This window comes from Salarias fasciatus, chromosome 14, assembly GCF_902148845.1.
Source record: "Salarias fasciatus chromosome 14, fSalaFa1.1, whole genome shotgun sequence".
NCBI lineage: Eukaryota > Metazoa > Chordata > Actinopteri > Blenniiformes > Blenniidae > Salarias > Salarias fasciatus.
Genome location: NC_043758.1, coordinates 16,438,506 through 16,456,377, shown reverse-complemented (window position 1 = coordinate 16,456,377; position 17,872 = coordinate 16,438,506). Strand labels below are relative to the sequence as shown.

The window sequence follows — 17,872 nt, the reverse complement described above, 5'->3', positions numbered from 1 at the left end:
AGGAGTATAAAGGGCTTTTGACTGAGGGAATACTGGGAGACAAAGGAAAGATGATGAGGAAGGAGAGAGAGGATGAGAGGGAAGACAAAACGGGAAGAAGAACGAGAGAGGGAGAGAGAGAGAGAGAAAGAGAGAGGGGTTAAAAGAGGGAGGGAGAGAAAAACGTCCCAGATTCCCAGGCCATTTAATAGGGAGCAAAACCAAACTGAGCTTATAATGTAGACTGGCTGAGCAGGGGGCAAAGTGACAGCGTGAGGGTGTGTTTGTGTGTGTGAGAGAGAGAGAGGGAGAGAGAGAGAGAGAGAGAGAGAGAGAGAGAGAGAGAGAGAGAGAGAGAGGAGAGGGGGAGTTATCACTCGCTCTCTCTCTCTGTCTCAGTGTGTGTCTCTCTCTCTCTTTCTGTCTGTGTGTGTGTGTGTACAGAGAACATATGTGGCACAGCTCATGAAGGAAGAAAACATGTGAGGACATTTTTTTTTAATTTGTTTTATTTTTTTTTTCCTTCCTAAGTGGACTTGCATCCTGCAGACAGACTGGACTAGAAGTTGAATGCTGAATACTTTCAAAATTCTTCTCTTCATGTTGGATTCTTAAGCAATTTGTCTTTTTTTTGTTCTCCCCCTGATAAATGGAATACTTTCCGTGGAGCTTGATCCAGGGGAGTGCTTCACATCAAACTTCAATCAGATGCTCAGACTCGCACTCCTCTGCTCAGTGTAGCGCCGCGTGGGCGAGGGCCCTACCTGGATTACCCTGAGCGTACATGTTTGTGGGACACACGAAAAGAGGGAAGGAGAGACTGAAAGAGAGAGTTAAGTGACGACAGAAGCTCCACTGGAAGATGTACTTGTACAAAGCGACGTGTCCAGAGATCCCCAACCCAAAGCAGAAGGGCGCCAGGGGTCAGGGCGGAGGTCAGGGTGGGATCCAGGCCCAGGGCCCGGCTCAGGGGAGGCTCGTCAGGCAGGCGTCCGTGGGCGCGGCGACGCGGCCGTACGCTCCTCTGATGCTGTGGACTCCCAACAAGACCAAGAGTGTGGTGGAGCTCAAACAGCTGGAGGAGTTTCTCAACTTCCACTCGCTGTCGCTGCAGGATACGGTGAAGAGTCAGACCGGAATGGTCTACAGGTAACCGCACCTGAGTTTACGTACTTATTATGCTCTGCTCCGTCAACAGGCTTTGTGATTTCTTTGGTTTTGTGTTGGGTTTACTTAGTGGATGAAATCAGATGTTTGTGCATGAGAGATCGGGATGAGTGAAAGATGTGAACTCTGAAACACTTGATGTTAACAGGAGAAGCCATCACATTTAGTGAGCCCAGCTGGCGTGCGACAAACTGTAGCTCGTTATCAGCAGCTTTAAGGTCACCGTCATTATATTATGCAAAGTTCACAGCTTCACAGGAGCGACTGATCTCCACATGAGATCCACCAGTTGATTGATCATGCTATGAAGGCATAAATCTGCCTGAATGTTGCAGGAGTAATGCTCACTTGATTTTGCTTGACGATTCCAGGAAAATTCTCTTTACATGATGTCTGATGTATTTGCTATTCATCATCCTGCATCAAGAATTTGTATCTGTATTTAAAGTATTTGATGCAGGCACATGCACACACCAACACATGGAATTAAGTTGTCTGAGAAGAAACAGTGATCAGCCAAAAACCTCCAGCGAAGCTCCCACAGCATCAGTGATTTTATACATCTTAGCTGTGAATGCACCTGTTTCTTCTTCACACTCAACTTGCATCTCATGTTAGCTACTTCAAACCGTACAACTAAAGCCCTTTTTAAAACACGTCAGTGGATTTGTTTGCAGTTTGAGCTCTGAATTCATCTACAGCCAAAACATGAACTTATAAAACACCAGATTTGGATCAAATCCAAAAATATTCCAAATGCCTCATGGGCAGTGCTTCAATTTTCTGATAAAGGATACAGTTCAAGTTCCTCAGGCACTTGAAGAAAGTACTGTCATGTGTTCGTTGTGTTTCCTGAAGTTTGTCATCTGTGACTAAGCATGGTGTTGGTGAGAGGATTGAGTGAGTGTGATTGGGACTTAATGGATCGCTGCTCAGCCCTCAGGCGAGAACACAGCGTGGAGCTGCTTTTGCTCTCTTTGTGTTGCAGGGAAACACAACAGAAATAAAAGATCCTGTTCTTCAATTGAGTTTCTCTTGTTAACTTCGGCTTGTTGAGCTTTCTGTTTTAATTTTTGCACTGGTTTCACATCACCGTTAGCCTCGACAAATATTGTGAGATGAAATAATCAGCTCATCATGAAGAGTGTCATTTTTGCAATTTGCAAAGTTTCTCAAAAGATTTTGTGTAACAGGTTGGACATTGTGGTTCAAAATGTGTGTCTGTGCATGATTTATATTTGGCCAGGCTGCCGGCTTAACATTTCCATGAGCTATATTTTGGTCAGCTGAACAGCCCGTTCGTTCCTCGGGGCTCTTTCATCAGTGATTCTGTGCTAAATTCTGCTGACATATTCAACTGTATTACAGTCCGTGTAATAATAAACAAGACCTAAACTTATTCTGCTGTTGCATGGGGAGACAGAAAATGGCAGCACGAAGTGTACCTTCTCCATCGTGAGGAAAACAGAGTGATTTTTTTTCTTCTTTTCATCCCTGTTGGATTAACCTGGATATGGGAGCTCATATGGCCATGCCCAGCCTGCATTTCGCCCTGGGAGACTGGCATATGCATGTCCATGGGTCCATGTGTGGCTAAAAGTTTATGGTCGTTGCCATGGTAACCTAATAAAACAGCTGGCTGCCCACGTCCTTTTCCAGGTCAGTGTGTTTCAGTGGTCAAGACCCGTGCTTGGGCAGTCCGTCCACGCTCATGCATGAACACAAACAAGGAACACACATTTATTTTAGCAGCAAAAATGTTTTGTTGGGTTTTCCATCTTGCTTGTACATTTTTTTGTCAATGCTTAAACTATAAAACACCTGAAGCCTGCCATGCCTTTGCTCAACTCAAAGACTCTCGTTTAAAATTTCTTTTATTTGCATATGAACATCCCAAAGGAACAAATGCAAATCAGCATGGTGCCCTCAGTGCCTTCAGAGTGTGTTGTCCTCTAAACCGCTGCTGGCTCTGTGGAGAGATGTGAATTGTGACATGATACATTCTGTGGAAGTCATTTTTGAGCAAACTCAACCTTAATTTGTCCCTGTGACCCTTTCCAACAACAACAACAAAAAAAGAAAAACTATGTTAGGTTGTTCCACCCAAACAATTGTTCTTTCATGCTGAATATTTCATGAGGGTCTGCAAAAGCAACTGCACACGCACATGCATGTAAACTTGATGTACTATCTCTGCAGGCCATAACCACCCTGACCCCATGACCCTAACTTCAATGTAATCTTTGTCCTAACATAACATGGTAACTCTCAGACCCTTGTCATTGGATGTGGGCTCCACTAGCTCGGCATTCAAGTTGTTTCAGAAAGTATAAATACATATCCATCTGTCAGTCATTAGAGTGACAGTTTTAAACAGAACAGTTTTACAGAATTAGCATAAGTAACTGATAATGCTTGTCTACCATTGATGTGACAGTTCAATGACAATTACCTCAATTCTTCATAAAGCTAAAGCTCAGTGAGCAGAATGGAGACAGACACCAGCTCCGGAGCTATTCTGCTGTTTTCATGAGTGAAAAACTGTTAGGAAAGTAAGAAAAGGTCTTTTAAAACATCCCTCATCTGATCATCTTTTCCAGTAATGATGTGTAGCATCTGTTAGAACACTACAGTGAGAACACACACACACACAAATGTAAACACAATAACCAACAGACAAATCCACTCCTCTTTGTAGACTTTTAATTCATTGAGCCAGATGGGAAAGAGAGGGAAACGACACAGAGATCTTCATAGTCTGGCCTCACGCAGCCTGTAGCGTATTATTCATGAGAGTGTGTGTCTCTTTGGGGCGTCGGTGTGTGTTTTCAGTTGTGAAGGAGCATCTGTGGCTGTTTGTGAGACAGCGAATGTGGCATCGTCTATGTGTATGTTCATTGTATCGTTAATGTGCATCTTGACCTACTGAGCAGCGGCGGCGTTGTTCAGATCAGAACATATGCATTCAGCATCTCCTCTGGGCTAATGTGGCGAAAGTTAACGCTAATTATCTAGTCGGATAGTCCGGGCAGTGCTGCTGTGTGACATTGTTAGTCAAGCATGTTACAGAAGCAGCGATCAGCCACTTTGTTGCAGATGGAGCCGAAGGATTTAAGGAACCTGGGGGAGCTGATGTTGACAGTCAGCCAATGCACATGTCGGTCCTGAGCACCTCTCCACCGGGAGAGCAGCCAAGCCGGGTTTCTTTGCTTCTGTCATGCTCCTGCTTCTCTATATTCCATCTTTCAATCTTCTCACTTTGCGTTAAAGAAGGTGCAGCTGTTCCAAAGTGTTATTACTCGAAGCCTCGACCATCTGTCTTTTCTGAATCACTTCAGTGTGAGAAAACAATCTTTCTGCTTCATTTGAAAACACTTTTGTGCAATGTAAAGTGCTGAGTGTCTTCTTCCTTGTAGGTTTTGTTAGAAAATCACCCTGAAAAAAAAGGTAAGGCTTAACTAAAGCTCCATTTTTTTTTAAACTCAGTGTCACGTTAAGTGTAACAAAGACAAATTCTAATAATGATAAAACCTGCTGTGTAACGTTAAACCATCTGTCTGAAGAGACACTGATGAGCCAACTCCTCCTGAGGCTCTGTTTCTTTTCCAGATCTCAACAGCTGGTAACAGGAACACCTTTCAATTTTGCCAGTCAGAACTACTTGCATTTGTAGCATAAGAATGTGAGTTTAGAGTTAATATGTGAATGTCATCCCTGAGTTTGCAGTCCTGCATGTCTCACATATTAAAATGATTTTATTTGATGTGCAAAGGAGACTTCCTTGTTCTCGTTTGGATGAAAAAGTGACCATTAAGCTGAAAAATTACTGTTGTATTCACCTAACCTTTGCAGTGAAAACAGGAAAACACAAATCTAGTACATCCCCTTTTAACCTAAATGCCAAAGTAGTTACAGAAACAAAACCAGCCGGCAGGGTTTTGATTACTCACACTGATTTGACGCAGACATCAATTTAATCAGCTGTGCAGGGAAATATATTAATCTGAAGGCCATGATATTATAGGACACAGAGCAAGCAGCCCTGCTGGCGAAGGGATTGACAGCGAAGAGCCATTTGGACCTCTGGGGGGGTTGAGGGTCACATTATGAAGCATATGTCATGTGCTGTTGGGGAAAACAGAGCGTGTCGTGCATGTTTGTTAATTTCCATTTTGTTGAGGCATGAGTGCGTTTTAACCCACAGATTTGAGGATCTCAAAATGTAAAACTATGAACACACGACTTACAAAAGATAGCTATGAATTGCAGTTATTGATGTCAGTGATGTTGGAGTCCAGGAAATAAAAGCGAGTCAGCGTGATGTCCTCTGAAGTTATGTGAACAGGGTGGTGTGTGTCTGAGTCGACTGTCTGGATGTTTGTCAGTCCATCTGATTAAATGTGCTGGTGCCTGCTGTGAGGCTTGGGTGTGAAGGTGACAGAGTGAGGCCGTGACCACAGCTGCTTTACTGCTCCTCTCTGTCACTCACTTTGTTCTGAGCATCTCTTTTCTGAGCCCACTCTTTCTCCGTCAGGTCTTCTGTACTGAACTCTAGCTCACCAAAAAGTTGCTTGTCTTTAACCCGTTAAAACAGACAATGAAACCGGAGTAGGTCAAATTCTGAAATTCAGAATCATAAAATGACTGTAAGGTGACTTTGTTTATTTGTTCGACCTTTAATAGTCACAGTGTTTTGCCTTTGTTCCCCTAAATGGCTCCATCTAAAACTAATAATAAGTACATTTTCTCTTGATTTTCTTCATTTAAATGTGCAAAAATTATCATTTTTTGTGGAACACCATCAACCCTGCAATCTTCATGAACTAATTACTCTGGTTCTAAGGTTGCATCAAGCAGTAACACATTAAGTGCACAATATGCAAGTTTTAACTTAAAATTTAAAAGAAAAAATAAAGTTATTGCGGAAAGAACATCTGGTGCAAAAACTGGGTAAGGCTACACTGAAAATGGTAATGACTGATTGACTACTGCCAATGGAATAGACACCTATGTTTAAAAATGTACTGATCCGCAGTGAGCTCTACCATCCAACAGAGCCTCAAAATAGAGATGCATAACTGAAGTAAATAAGATTCAATCATTTGGTTTGGATGCGTCCCAAATCACCTCTGAAAACGCCCAGGGTTGAACTGCTGGAGAGATCGTTTCTGGGGGAAACTTGAGGTCCCATCAGAGGAACTGGAAGAAGTTCTCTTTATTGGCATTGACCTCAATGACCTCAAGCAGAATAGCAGGAAAAAAGTTGACTGCAAAGCTACATAAGACGGTGCAAGTGTCGAGTCATTCTCGTTCCAGAGTGTCAGGCTCTGACTTTTGAACAACTACTAAAGTTGGTGTGAATGTCCCACAACTGTCTGCCACCTTCCAGTGCCCTTGAGTAGCATTACTCAAATCCTACATTCTGAACTTTAAAAAAACACATTAAAAATAATTATAGCCTTTTCATTTATGAAATGTGACTCTTATTGCAATGTAGATCTAATGCTTATGTTGATTATGTGGTCTTGATTTGTCGTTCAGATATTTTGTACTTTGTTGATTCGGATTGCAATAACAACCTCTGTTTAGTGGCGTTGATGCTTTGCTCAATACTTCACTGTAAGAAGAACACCAGAACAAATTATACATAATAAGACACAACAGAGCTGCAGCCTGTCCATTTTGTCGCTGTGGCGAGTCTCAGGCCTCTCCTTTGTGGACTGCAGTCTTGTGTTCACTGACAGTGTTTAGAGTCTACTCTCTGCCTATGTAAGGAGAAACTGTCCAGGCACGCTACTTTATTTATTACGTTGCTGAACGGACAGAAATGGCTGGAGTGAAAAACTGTCTGGGAGTGAGTAAAGATGGATGACACTAAAATACAAATAAAACATGGACTTGAGAATGAGAAAGGATCCTTTTCGCTCAATAGTTTAGAACCTTGCGGCTCACGAATTCAAGCACAAGAGGACGAGGCTTCTCTCCTGCATGTGTTGTCCTCTCCTGAGGTCTGTCTGTAGGCACGTGTTCCCGGGAAGCCTTTATTTGTAACCAAGAAGCAGCATGCAAAAATGTGCTTTCAACCGATGATTCACACACACACACACACACACACACACACACACACGCTCAGTCTTGTATTTCTATCCTTGTGGGGACCGTCCATTGACTCCCATTCATGTCTAGCCCCTAACCCTGACCCTTACCCTAACCCTAACCCACACCACAACAAAGCCTAACCCTAAAGAAATGTTTTTGCACTTTTACTTTTTTCAGTAACAACAACATGGTCAAGAAAACACTGTTTCTCCTACTTAGGACCGGAAAAAGGTCCCCACAAGGCACGTCGTTCCACGTTTTGCTATCCTTGTGGGGACGTTTGGCCCCGACAAGGATAGAAATACAAGAACACACACACACACACACACACACACACACACACACACACACACACACACACACACACACACACATAATCAAACATGCAGTCAGACACACAAACATACACTTGTGCATGCAGATAAATGCGTCAATTGCTCATTGTTTATTCATCTTGGAAAACAAGTGAATATTTAAAAGAAGAGCTGGTATCCTCTCTAAATACTTAATTGGGCAAGCCATCACAGTGCTGTGTGTGTGTGTGTGTGTGTGTGTGTGTGTGTGTGTGTGTGTGTGTGTGTGTGTTGTGTTTGTGTGCTCGGGCTTTACATAATTGTGCAACAAATTGTATTTGTTCCCAAAACATGAGCTGTTTGATATCAGTCTAGACATTACTATAGAGAAAACGAGTAACGATCAGTGTTGGGCAAGTTACCTTTAAAAAGTAATCAGTTATTGTTAATTGTTACTGTTACTGTTGCAACAGTGTATCTGTTTTAAATGATGTCATCATCTAATTTGACCTAGATATGCAACTTAGATGATGATGTCATTTTAGAACTTTCCTGACTGAGGAGTTGGCAACAATGCATCATTTTAAAGCAACATTGTTTCTTTTTTTTACAACACACAATACAATGCATCATAATTTGATTCTCAAGCATTTTATGTAAATATTATCGTTACTTCACTATAATGCACTTTCATTTAAGTTATTATGATATTGTAATATATATAAAACACATTTTGCATTCAGTTCAAATCAGCTTTATTTGCATAGTACAACACAATCATTTCTAGGCACTTTCACAGATAAGAACAGTTCCACATGAGTAAACAGAAGTGACTGTGGAAAGGAGAAACTCCCTTTGAAAAGGAAGAAACCTTCCTTTAAAAGGAAGGGGATTGGGGGGCACACAGACACGCAGACACAGACTAGAAGAGAGAGACATGATAGTGATGATAGGGACAAGAAGGAAATTCAACACTTAAATAGTATGTTCAGTCATTTGACTAATTTTAAATGTTTTATCACAAAATATCATAGCATAGAATTTTATCAAGGAAAGTAAAGTTATTTGTTGCTTTAAACACCTTTCAGACAGCTGTATCAGTACAAGGTTGAGAACATTTTCTATTATTAATGCCCTGTGTTGTGTTAAACTGCGAAGGGCTTTGCACAAGGAGTTACATTAACCACTATCCTGTAACATCTTTGGCTCAGAAGCAGTCATGTAATAAAGTACTTTGGTCTGAGAGACAGAGAGAGACAGAGAGCATCGAGTTTTGCACTGTAATTACAAGATGGTTTAGTGAGTGGATTATATGCCACAGTGAGACTAATTCAGCCATCAAATACAGGACTGTAGCTCAATAAATGTATCATGAATTGTTTTGTTTTTTTTAGTTGTGGGTCGAATGCTAACTTATATCTAAGGTGAATTTGGAGGTAGACTTCACTAACTTTCTTCACTATTGAGTATAATCTCTCAAAATATCCATGCATTCTCATAGCATACAAGTGCAGTACCCTTAATTTCAGTTGAACTATTTCCCTGATACCAGCAACAAGAAAAATTAAACAAGGGAAGAACTGCAAATCATCTGACTCCTCTAGTTGCCTCCAGTTGCAATATGTCACATTTTACATGTTGAGATTTAAAGGAATACTCCACCCAAAAAACGATTTGGCCTCATTTTCTACTCACCCTCATGCTGAGAAACACTCTGGAGCACTTTTTTGATGTTTCAAATGCAGTTGGAGATGTTTGGGGACTTTAGTTGTCAACAAACAGGGACCGACAGAGCCCGACAGAAGAAACGGTCCATAAAGTCCACAAAAACATTCCCATTTTCCTTCATACTGCTCGTCCGCTGTAATCCAAGTGTCCTGAGCGCGTAACGTCCATAATTAATTCTTAACGAGGTAATTTAGTATATTTTAAGAGCTCAAACAGTGCGCTTTCATACTGCTCCAGTGTATGTCTGCAAACGCACCCTGAACTACGGAAGCCGCGGCAGACCAAGCAACTCGATTGCGCGCATTCATGACTGCTTTCCTAAATAGTAAGCGTAGAAGAAGACGTTCCGCTGTTTATATTCTGCTGTGAGTGACCGAGCTGTGGACAATCACAAAAGTGAATGGCTACTGTTTTAAAGCTTTGAATTCGGTGTCCTGCTGAAAGGGCACAAGCGTGTTGCTTGGTCTGCCGCGGCTTCCGTAGTTAAGGGTGCTCGCGCAGACATGCACCTGAGCTGTACCAGAGCGCACTGTTTGGGCTCTTAAAATATACTAAATTACCTCGTTAAGAATTAATTATGGACGTTACGCGCTCAGGACACTTGGATTACAGCGGACGAGCAGTATGAAGGAAAATGGGCACGTTTTTGTGGACTTTATGGACGATTTTTTCTGTCGGGCTCTGTCGGTCCCTGTTTGTTGACAACCCCCAAACATCTCCAACTGCATTTGAAACATCAAAAAAGTGCTCCAGAGTGTTTCTCAGCATGAGGGTGAGTAGAAAATGAGGCCAAATCGTTTTTTGGGTGGAGTATTCCTTTAAGCGAAATCAGGATAGTGATCACACTGTATCACTTTGTCCAGTTCAGGGAAAAACCCACTTTATGAACACAGCCACTGCGTTTTAGGTAATTAATTGTACACATGAACTCATATTATTTCCTCAAATAAATTAATTCATCCAACAAGCATGTAAAGAATCATTTGAGGGTCAGAAGAGCCAATTATGGTGACTTGTGTCATAAAAAATGGCTGTCCCAAAAGAAGTAGATTCATCATTTCTGTTTGTAAAAAGAAAAAAGAAAGAAAGAAAAAAACCGTAACCCTTGGGGTTAATAAAGTATTTGCATGGTATTGTGAAGCCCCGCCCACTACGCATAGCAACCCGTGTAAAGTGCCACTTAATTTGATAACATGCTTCCAAACCAAATATTATGACTTTCAAATTAAAAATGATTATCATAATAATAGAACAGGACGCGAAACTTAAAAAAAATGAACATGTATGGTCAAAAGCAGTATGGAGGAATACAGAAATAACGCACTATACATCCGCGACCGAAACAAGTGCGGCGTTCACATGACATGGAGTGACCTCTGCTGAGAAAAGGGGTCTCGGCGAACAGGGTGAGTCTTTTTTCTGTCTGTGGTCAGTGTGTTTTCCTCTGAGGCTCTGCACTCTCTGGTGTTACAGACATTATGTTGTTAGATGTTTGTTTGTGGTTGAGCTGGACTCTGAAGCTGTGGTGTTAATCAGCCATCAAATCTTCTGTACTTCCGGGTTTTCACGTGAAGTTTTGCAGTTTTGAGGTCATGAGGTTTACTTCAAGATGTGGTTTGTTGTCTTTTTTTTTAAAGAAATACACGTGCATACGGAAAATACTGTACTCTGACAGTTCAACCATGAATCAGTACTGCACGTGTTTCATATAAAATTTTCAATTTATTGTGTGGTACACTTAAATCAACGCGAATCAAGGTTACTCTTGAAAGGTTTTAAATTCAGAACCAAAACACAAACCAAATTTGTTGTAGTATCTTTTTGAAATGCAGCACACATATTAAAGGAGCATCACATGAAAGGTGGAGTGGTGCTAGTAGTACTGTTATTTTTTTTTGTTTTTTTTCTTAGACCTCTTTGTTTATTTGCCACAGCTATTTATGATACATTTTCTAAAGAGAGAAAAAAAACCCTTTGGTATTCATTCTTTCCAGAGAAATTGCAAAGGAATACAATTTTCTTCCATTTTTTCTTGCAAACGGGGATTCCAATTGTCAATAATGAACTACTACAAAAAATACAAGACATGGAAAAATGCAAAGATTAATGAAGAAAAAAATACATCTATGTTTTGATGTCTGTAAAAAATTATATTTTTATTTATAAGTTTTGCACTCTGTCATATGGTGCATGTCAGAGAGTGAAGTGCGGGTACAGATCCCAGTGTGTACTCTGTCAAACTCTTCAATAACAGTAAATTTTTGGCATAGCCTACACTGTAAAATGTAAAAATGTACATTTTACTTTTCTGATAAACAATGATACGCAATGACATTTATTACAGGCATCATGACCTTTTTTTGGTGCAGAGTAGAGACACACACACACACACAGACACTAAAATAAAACTTGACTTCACTCTTCTGTGTTACTTACTGTTCCTTGTCCCTCCATCAACTGTTCAAAAGTCATCTTCATTACAGTATTTACCGGTAATCCCTCACAGCCTAACTGTAGGTTTTTTTTTTTTTTTTGCTGAAATTAAACCATGAAGGATAACACAAACTAATTAGACTGATGCAGTTTCACTGTATTTGGTGACTGTGAAGTGTAATTTTTTTAATTTAGTCTTGTACTGACGGTGGTATGGCACAATGTGCAGCACCCCACACACTCACAGGTCATTAGCTTTGTGGTGAGTGAGCTAATGTTCGTACCTAACATGACTTTCATCAATAAATCAGCTCTGCAGCTTCAAATATCCCTTCGCCGTTACTCCTCTCTTCTTTGTCTTGTCTTTATGTCTTTCAGTTAGCGTCACGCGCATGCACACAGACACACAGATCTCTGGTGTTTCACTTGTGTCAGCACTGGCCGTGTGTGTGAATCAATGAGGTTGCCCCATCGACATGCTCATTTACGAGAGTGCCAGACAGGAGCTGACTGCTGTCAGGGCGGGCCAAGTCGTCACCATAGATCACCATGCTTGGCTGACCAGTGTTTGAAACCCTCTCTGGGCTTTAAAAATAAAATGATGTCAGCATAACCGAGCTAATCTTTATTAATTGTGAGAAAGACATAACCTGAGACAGAAATTTGAAGATTTGCTGGCCAATAGAAGTGCTGAGCTTGGCTTTCTGAACCGTTTAAACTTTTACTGAGTAAAGACTTTGAAAGTATCAAAGTGTCAGCGATCCGTCGCTCTGGTTTTGGGTCTCCCGGTCGTTCTCCCTCTCCGCTGTGAGCTTCAGGTATCACTGTCTTGCTCCTCCTCTCTCTTGGTCTTTGTCTATTATTGATGAGGACTGATAAGCGCTTATTCACCAGGCAGGGTTCTTGTCGGGTCGTTTGAGGATAACGGCCCATCGCAGCTTCACCTGACTCTCCCGCTTTGCTCTGCCAAGTTTAATTTTGTTGCTCTCGCAGCAATATTCATCCTTTCACTTTGAATGTATTACCTGATGTCCAAGGTGACTCTGCAGACTTTAAAAAACAGCCAAAGTACCACATAACGATTGGTCTGAGCTCACCTTTGTGCAACTCAATTAGAAGTTCCCTGAAGAGACTCTCTGATGTGTGTGTGTGTTTGTATCAGGATGAGATATAAGACTGAAGCTATTCCTTTTTATTTTAAGATAAGAGTTTAATTTGTATGGTGGGTGCTGTGTGCAGGAGGGATGATGGAGGAGTAGGATGAACCACTCTGGGGGGATGGAGACACTTAAAAAGCATGTTCAGTGGTTACATGCCGCAGGTGGGTTGAGCACAGAGTGAAAATGCAGTATTGGGAGTCAGGGAATTAAATCATGGGAGGGTGGATGCGAGGGATAAAAGTGCACTCTAATTAGGATTATGGTGCTGTGTGGCTCCTGCACCACTAGGGGGAGCCGTGGACCTGCTGTCACTTTGGCAATGATCAGGAAAGTAATGGTACACCAGTGTGCTTGTGTGTGAATGCTTGCTTGTCAGCAGTGTGTGTCTGGAGTCACCTCACCTCATTTCTGTGGTTACCGGAGAGAAGCGCCACACGTCCAAATGTCTGACCAACCCAAACTAAGCTCATAATTTGAAAAGCAGTGTTTTGTTTCCACTTTGCTTTTTGCTTGCTGCAAACCAGCAGCAAAATCCATGTGCATAGCTTCCAGTCGTCCGTCAGCTAAAAGTCTCTGTTCAGAGGAAATGTTTGACCAAGTGAAATGTAGCTTTAAGAGGCGCTGCAGTGCTGATGCAGAGGTCGCCTGCTGTGGATTTCAGAAAAAAAAACAAAAAACTTTGAAACTCAACAAGCTCCAATGTCAGATCCGAAGGAGCTCTGCTGCCAAATGTACAATTTTCCCCCTCTCTATCTTTTTTCTTCTCTGTTTCCTTCAGCTTTAGCTCAGCACTGTTATCGCCCTGCTGCTCCACTAAGTGTTTGTACATGCTTTTCCTTCTTCAGTCATTTTTTTTCTTTGCTTTTTGTGTCTTTAACACTGTGTGGGTCCGGCCATTAGTTTTGTCTTCCTGGCTGTGTTTTTGCGCAGCCACACTTACAGTGGACACTCCGTTTTACTGTCGCCGTAGATCTCCTCTTTACAGCACTGAGACGATACAGTGACGCAGGGAAAGTTTAGACTCCACGGATCAGCACTTTTCTTGTCTTTTTTCTGTGTGTGTGTGCTTTGCCTTCCCTGGTAGTAATATAAAGTGGTGGAGCTTGGTTCCTTGCCAGTTTGTGTATGTGTGTGTACGTTTTAAGACTGGAGGTTGGAGGTTGGAGGTGTGTTTTTCTGATGCAGTGATGAGAGAGAAAAAGGTAATACAGTGTAGTCTCCCTCAAGGCCCATTATGAGATGATTGGTGAGAGAAAAAGGGACAAAGAGAGCAAAGAGAGGGATAGGAAAGTTTTCTGTCCGCAGTAAACCATTTTGTATTACACACACACACACACACACACACACACACACACACACACGACTCATGGACTTTACTGCAGTATCTGCCACTGTCGCACCGTGCTAGTGAAAGTAAACATTGCTTAAATCATTGTGTGCAAATACAGAAGAAGCAGCAGCTGCATGTTTCTAAATCCATAAATGACCAGTTCAATATTTCAGTGGCGTCAGTGCAGCAATGCAGCACGTATGCAGTAGTCTGGCTGGTGACTGCAGTCTCTTATTTCAGTGAATTTTCACTCGTCTTGCTGAATTGCTTCCCAGTTATGGTCTTGGTACGACCACTGTCCCACAAAGCAGGTATGGGACATAGAACACTATCATGTCATTGATAACAGCCAATATTTGATTGATAATCAAATGAAATTACATGAGTCATATCAAGTTGAAATGATAGCGCTTGAAAAACTATAGCAGAGACGTCATGGTTTCTACAAGTATACAGTGTGTCAATATCAGCATTAAAACATGATAAATGATGATCTGCTTCATTATGTGTTGTAGGTGATGAAAAGTGAGTAACAGTGGGCTGAGTGAAAGTGAAAAATCAATCACGTGATTAACTACTTTCAATGTCTATTTACTCAGGTAAACCTGATCTATATGATTGATTTGCTATCAGGCGTCTGCACAGCGTGATGACTTCTCAGTCGCTTTAAATAAGTGCTGGAGCAGAAAGACGGCTGAAACGTGCTGAATGAACAACTCGGACTTCCTCATTTTAACATCAGCATTACAGTGTTTCAGTTTTGTGCATCGTGGTCACTTGGTACTTGGTGTTTGTGACAGAATGAATGAAAATTAGTCTATTTTCAACTTTAATTCTCTTGTGTTGAATCCTCCCTTGTGTATCAAACTGTACACATGAATAACATTTGCCTTAATTCTCCTTTTCACGAACACAGCAGTGTTGGAATGTGTCCTGTCGCCATCCAAGTCCTTTACATATTCATATCTATATCTATTCACTTTTATTGGTACTTTTTTTTTCTGGCCACTGCTAGATATTACTTGACATCAGATAAAATGTTTTAATCTCCCTTGCAGGAACACATACTAATTGAAACAATTGGACGGACCTATTTCACACAACACGAGCAATAAATTCTACCTGATGAGTTGTGTGTCGCACACGGATGATAAACGCTGTGAGATGTGGTGCAGAAAATCCCTGTCAGCACACAGGAGTGATGTAGATCATACTGCAGCACACACACACACACACACACACACACACACACACACACACACACACACACACACACACACACACACACACACACACACACACAGTGGATTATTTTAATAACAACTTCTTATTTTGCAAATTTCAAGCATCGATTGTGTCTTAACTGGCAAAGTTCCTGTGCTTCATTAAATCCGAATGAGTTAGATACTTACTGCAGCCTGGAGCCGCAAGACATCTGACTGATGGCAAGATGTGTATTTAAAGTGCTACCACAAGTCTTTTGTTCTTCGTGTAGCAGTTGAAAACTCATTTTGTTTTATTGTGATAATCCACTACATTTATTGTGGCTGTAATTTTGATAAAACTTCCACGAAACAACTCATAAATGTGGGATCTTTCTTTTCCACCTGAAAGGCCAGTCTTCATTGTGAGACACTCACGAGTAACTCACATTGGTAATTAGCCATCAGAACAGGAGAGCCAAATGCTTTGGCAGGATGTGAGCACGTTGTTCACATGACAGCTTCACCTCCTCATTATCCTCAAGTGGATTCATTTCAACACTTGGTGTAATTTTGTTAATGACAAGAGATGGATTTCAGACTGTGGCGTGCTTTCATTTTACAAAACTCTGTATTCAACAGCCAGAGGAGATATTTTAGGGACGTAAGTAGAGCAAGTAAAGTTTAAATGCTCTCCCATAAGACAATGTAGTACTATTAAGTGTAAAACAAATGCATGAATGAAATGGAAATCATTTTAGAGCCAAGATGTGCTTGGGTGCTAAGTGAAGATGTCCTGTTTGGTCAACAGTTTCAAATCAGGGCGTATTTAACATCAACTGGTTATCGTGAAATTGCTGTGTTTTTACGACAGCTCTTGTGGGCTGAGTACCTCTGGCATCAGTCCTCGTCGTAAACAGTTGTGTAAGCCTCGACTTTGAGCTGAACATTTCTAGTCTACTATAAAAATGTTTAATCAGTATTCTGCTATTTAGACATTATATTTAAGACGACGCCTTATCTGAGCCACACAACAAAGTGACAACAAATGAAATCCTGTTAAAGAAAAAGTAGCCATTAGTTTTACTTCAGACATCCGGAGCTCCAGTGTTCAAGCCTCAGTGCACACTGTGTGATTGTGATTTATCTTTCAGTTAAATCAAGTAGTGATGCGCACACACCGGTACGTAGACAAAGCAGAGTACGTGAAAGAGGCCATTCATGGGCTGATGAACAATTAATTTCAGTTTGCCCCTCATAAACTCACTGTCATCATATCAGATCAGGACAGTACTGGGCTGAGACTACATTTTAAAACTTGGATGCTAAAAGTTCTGATCAGGACAGCCCTAATGTTGATATCTAGTCTGTTCTGCTCACAGGACAGTGAGGAAGGTGTGGACTCGGTCAATACAGCGCCACGCTCAGGCCTCAGTAGACGCTGTGGGTTCGTCCGTCACTCGATACAGTGATTAATCATGAGGTCTGAAGTATTTTAGCTGGGAAGGTTCCTTCACCCAGTTTACAGTGTTCGAATTAGAAAAGCAGACATCACGGCAGCCTCCAGCAGTCCCTCTATTGCGATAAAGAACTTCGCCATCAAATCCAACAAGATGCAGATAAAATGAAGCTCAGGAGGAAAAAATTAACTGTGCATTTCCAGTACAAATTATACTTTTTTCTGCTGCTGTCAAATCAAAGAATAGCCATTGTTGTAGCGGTTCATAGTACAAATGTCAAGTCTATATCATTTAATTAGCATGAGAGAGGGTCATAATGTAAGAGTATTTCCAAAAATAACCTCTTTGTCTAAAGAGCGATTAGATTTTTTTTTTTTTTTTTTACATTCTCTTAAACACCTGCTATGTTGGGTGACGTCAGTTTGTTTGATAGGACTGTATGTATTTTTGACACTGAGGTGATTATTTATCACAACATGAAATTAGAGCACAGGGAGGCCAAGCATAGGTGCTTGATGTAATCCAATTAACAAAACATTAAAGTCACCAGAGCGCCCATAAGCCGCATGCAATCTATCCCTCCTTCGCTGTTCTCCCTTCATCCTCCCTGCCTCTCTCCCTCCCAGATAAACACTGCAAGCACAAGCAGGCACACACACCATCTGTTTAATTACTGGGAAAAGTTATTACATGGAACTCAGAGTAATGCAAAGTACAGGATGAGCTAAGTGAGGACTCATTTTCATACTAATGAATTTATCATCTTACCCTTAGATTGGTTCAGTGGGGACATTAAGTGCAAAAACAATCAGTTCTCTTCTTTTTTTTTTTTTTTTTTTTTGGAAGTTCATTGCAGATTCTCAATTAAGGTGAACACAGCAACATGGCACTGAAATGTTCTCGGATTTATATTAAACATGATTTATGTCCACATCTAAAAGTTAATGTCAATTAGAAGTATTTATCTTTTGTCCTAAGCACCTGACACTTGATCTCAGGTCGCATTTGACGTTGATACAGA

General features: G+C 41.2%; 1 protein-coding gene across 1 annotated transcript in view; it reads left to right on the top strand.

Annotated features, from left to right (window-relative positions):
* Nucleotides 1-672: 672 nt before the first annotated feature.
* kcnab1a (potassium voltage-gated channel subfamily A regulatory beta subunit 1a) overlaps nt 673-17,872 on the top strand; it is a 110,658-nt gene continuing 93,458 nt past the window's right edge. The window contains exon 1 of the mRNA XM_030108371.1: nt 673-1,128. Within this exon, the coding sequence (XP_029964231.1) occupies nt 842-1,128 (287 nt within the window). The 5' untranslated portion in view covers nt 673-841. The remainder of the gene's footprint in view (nt 1,129-17,872) is intronic.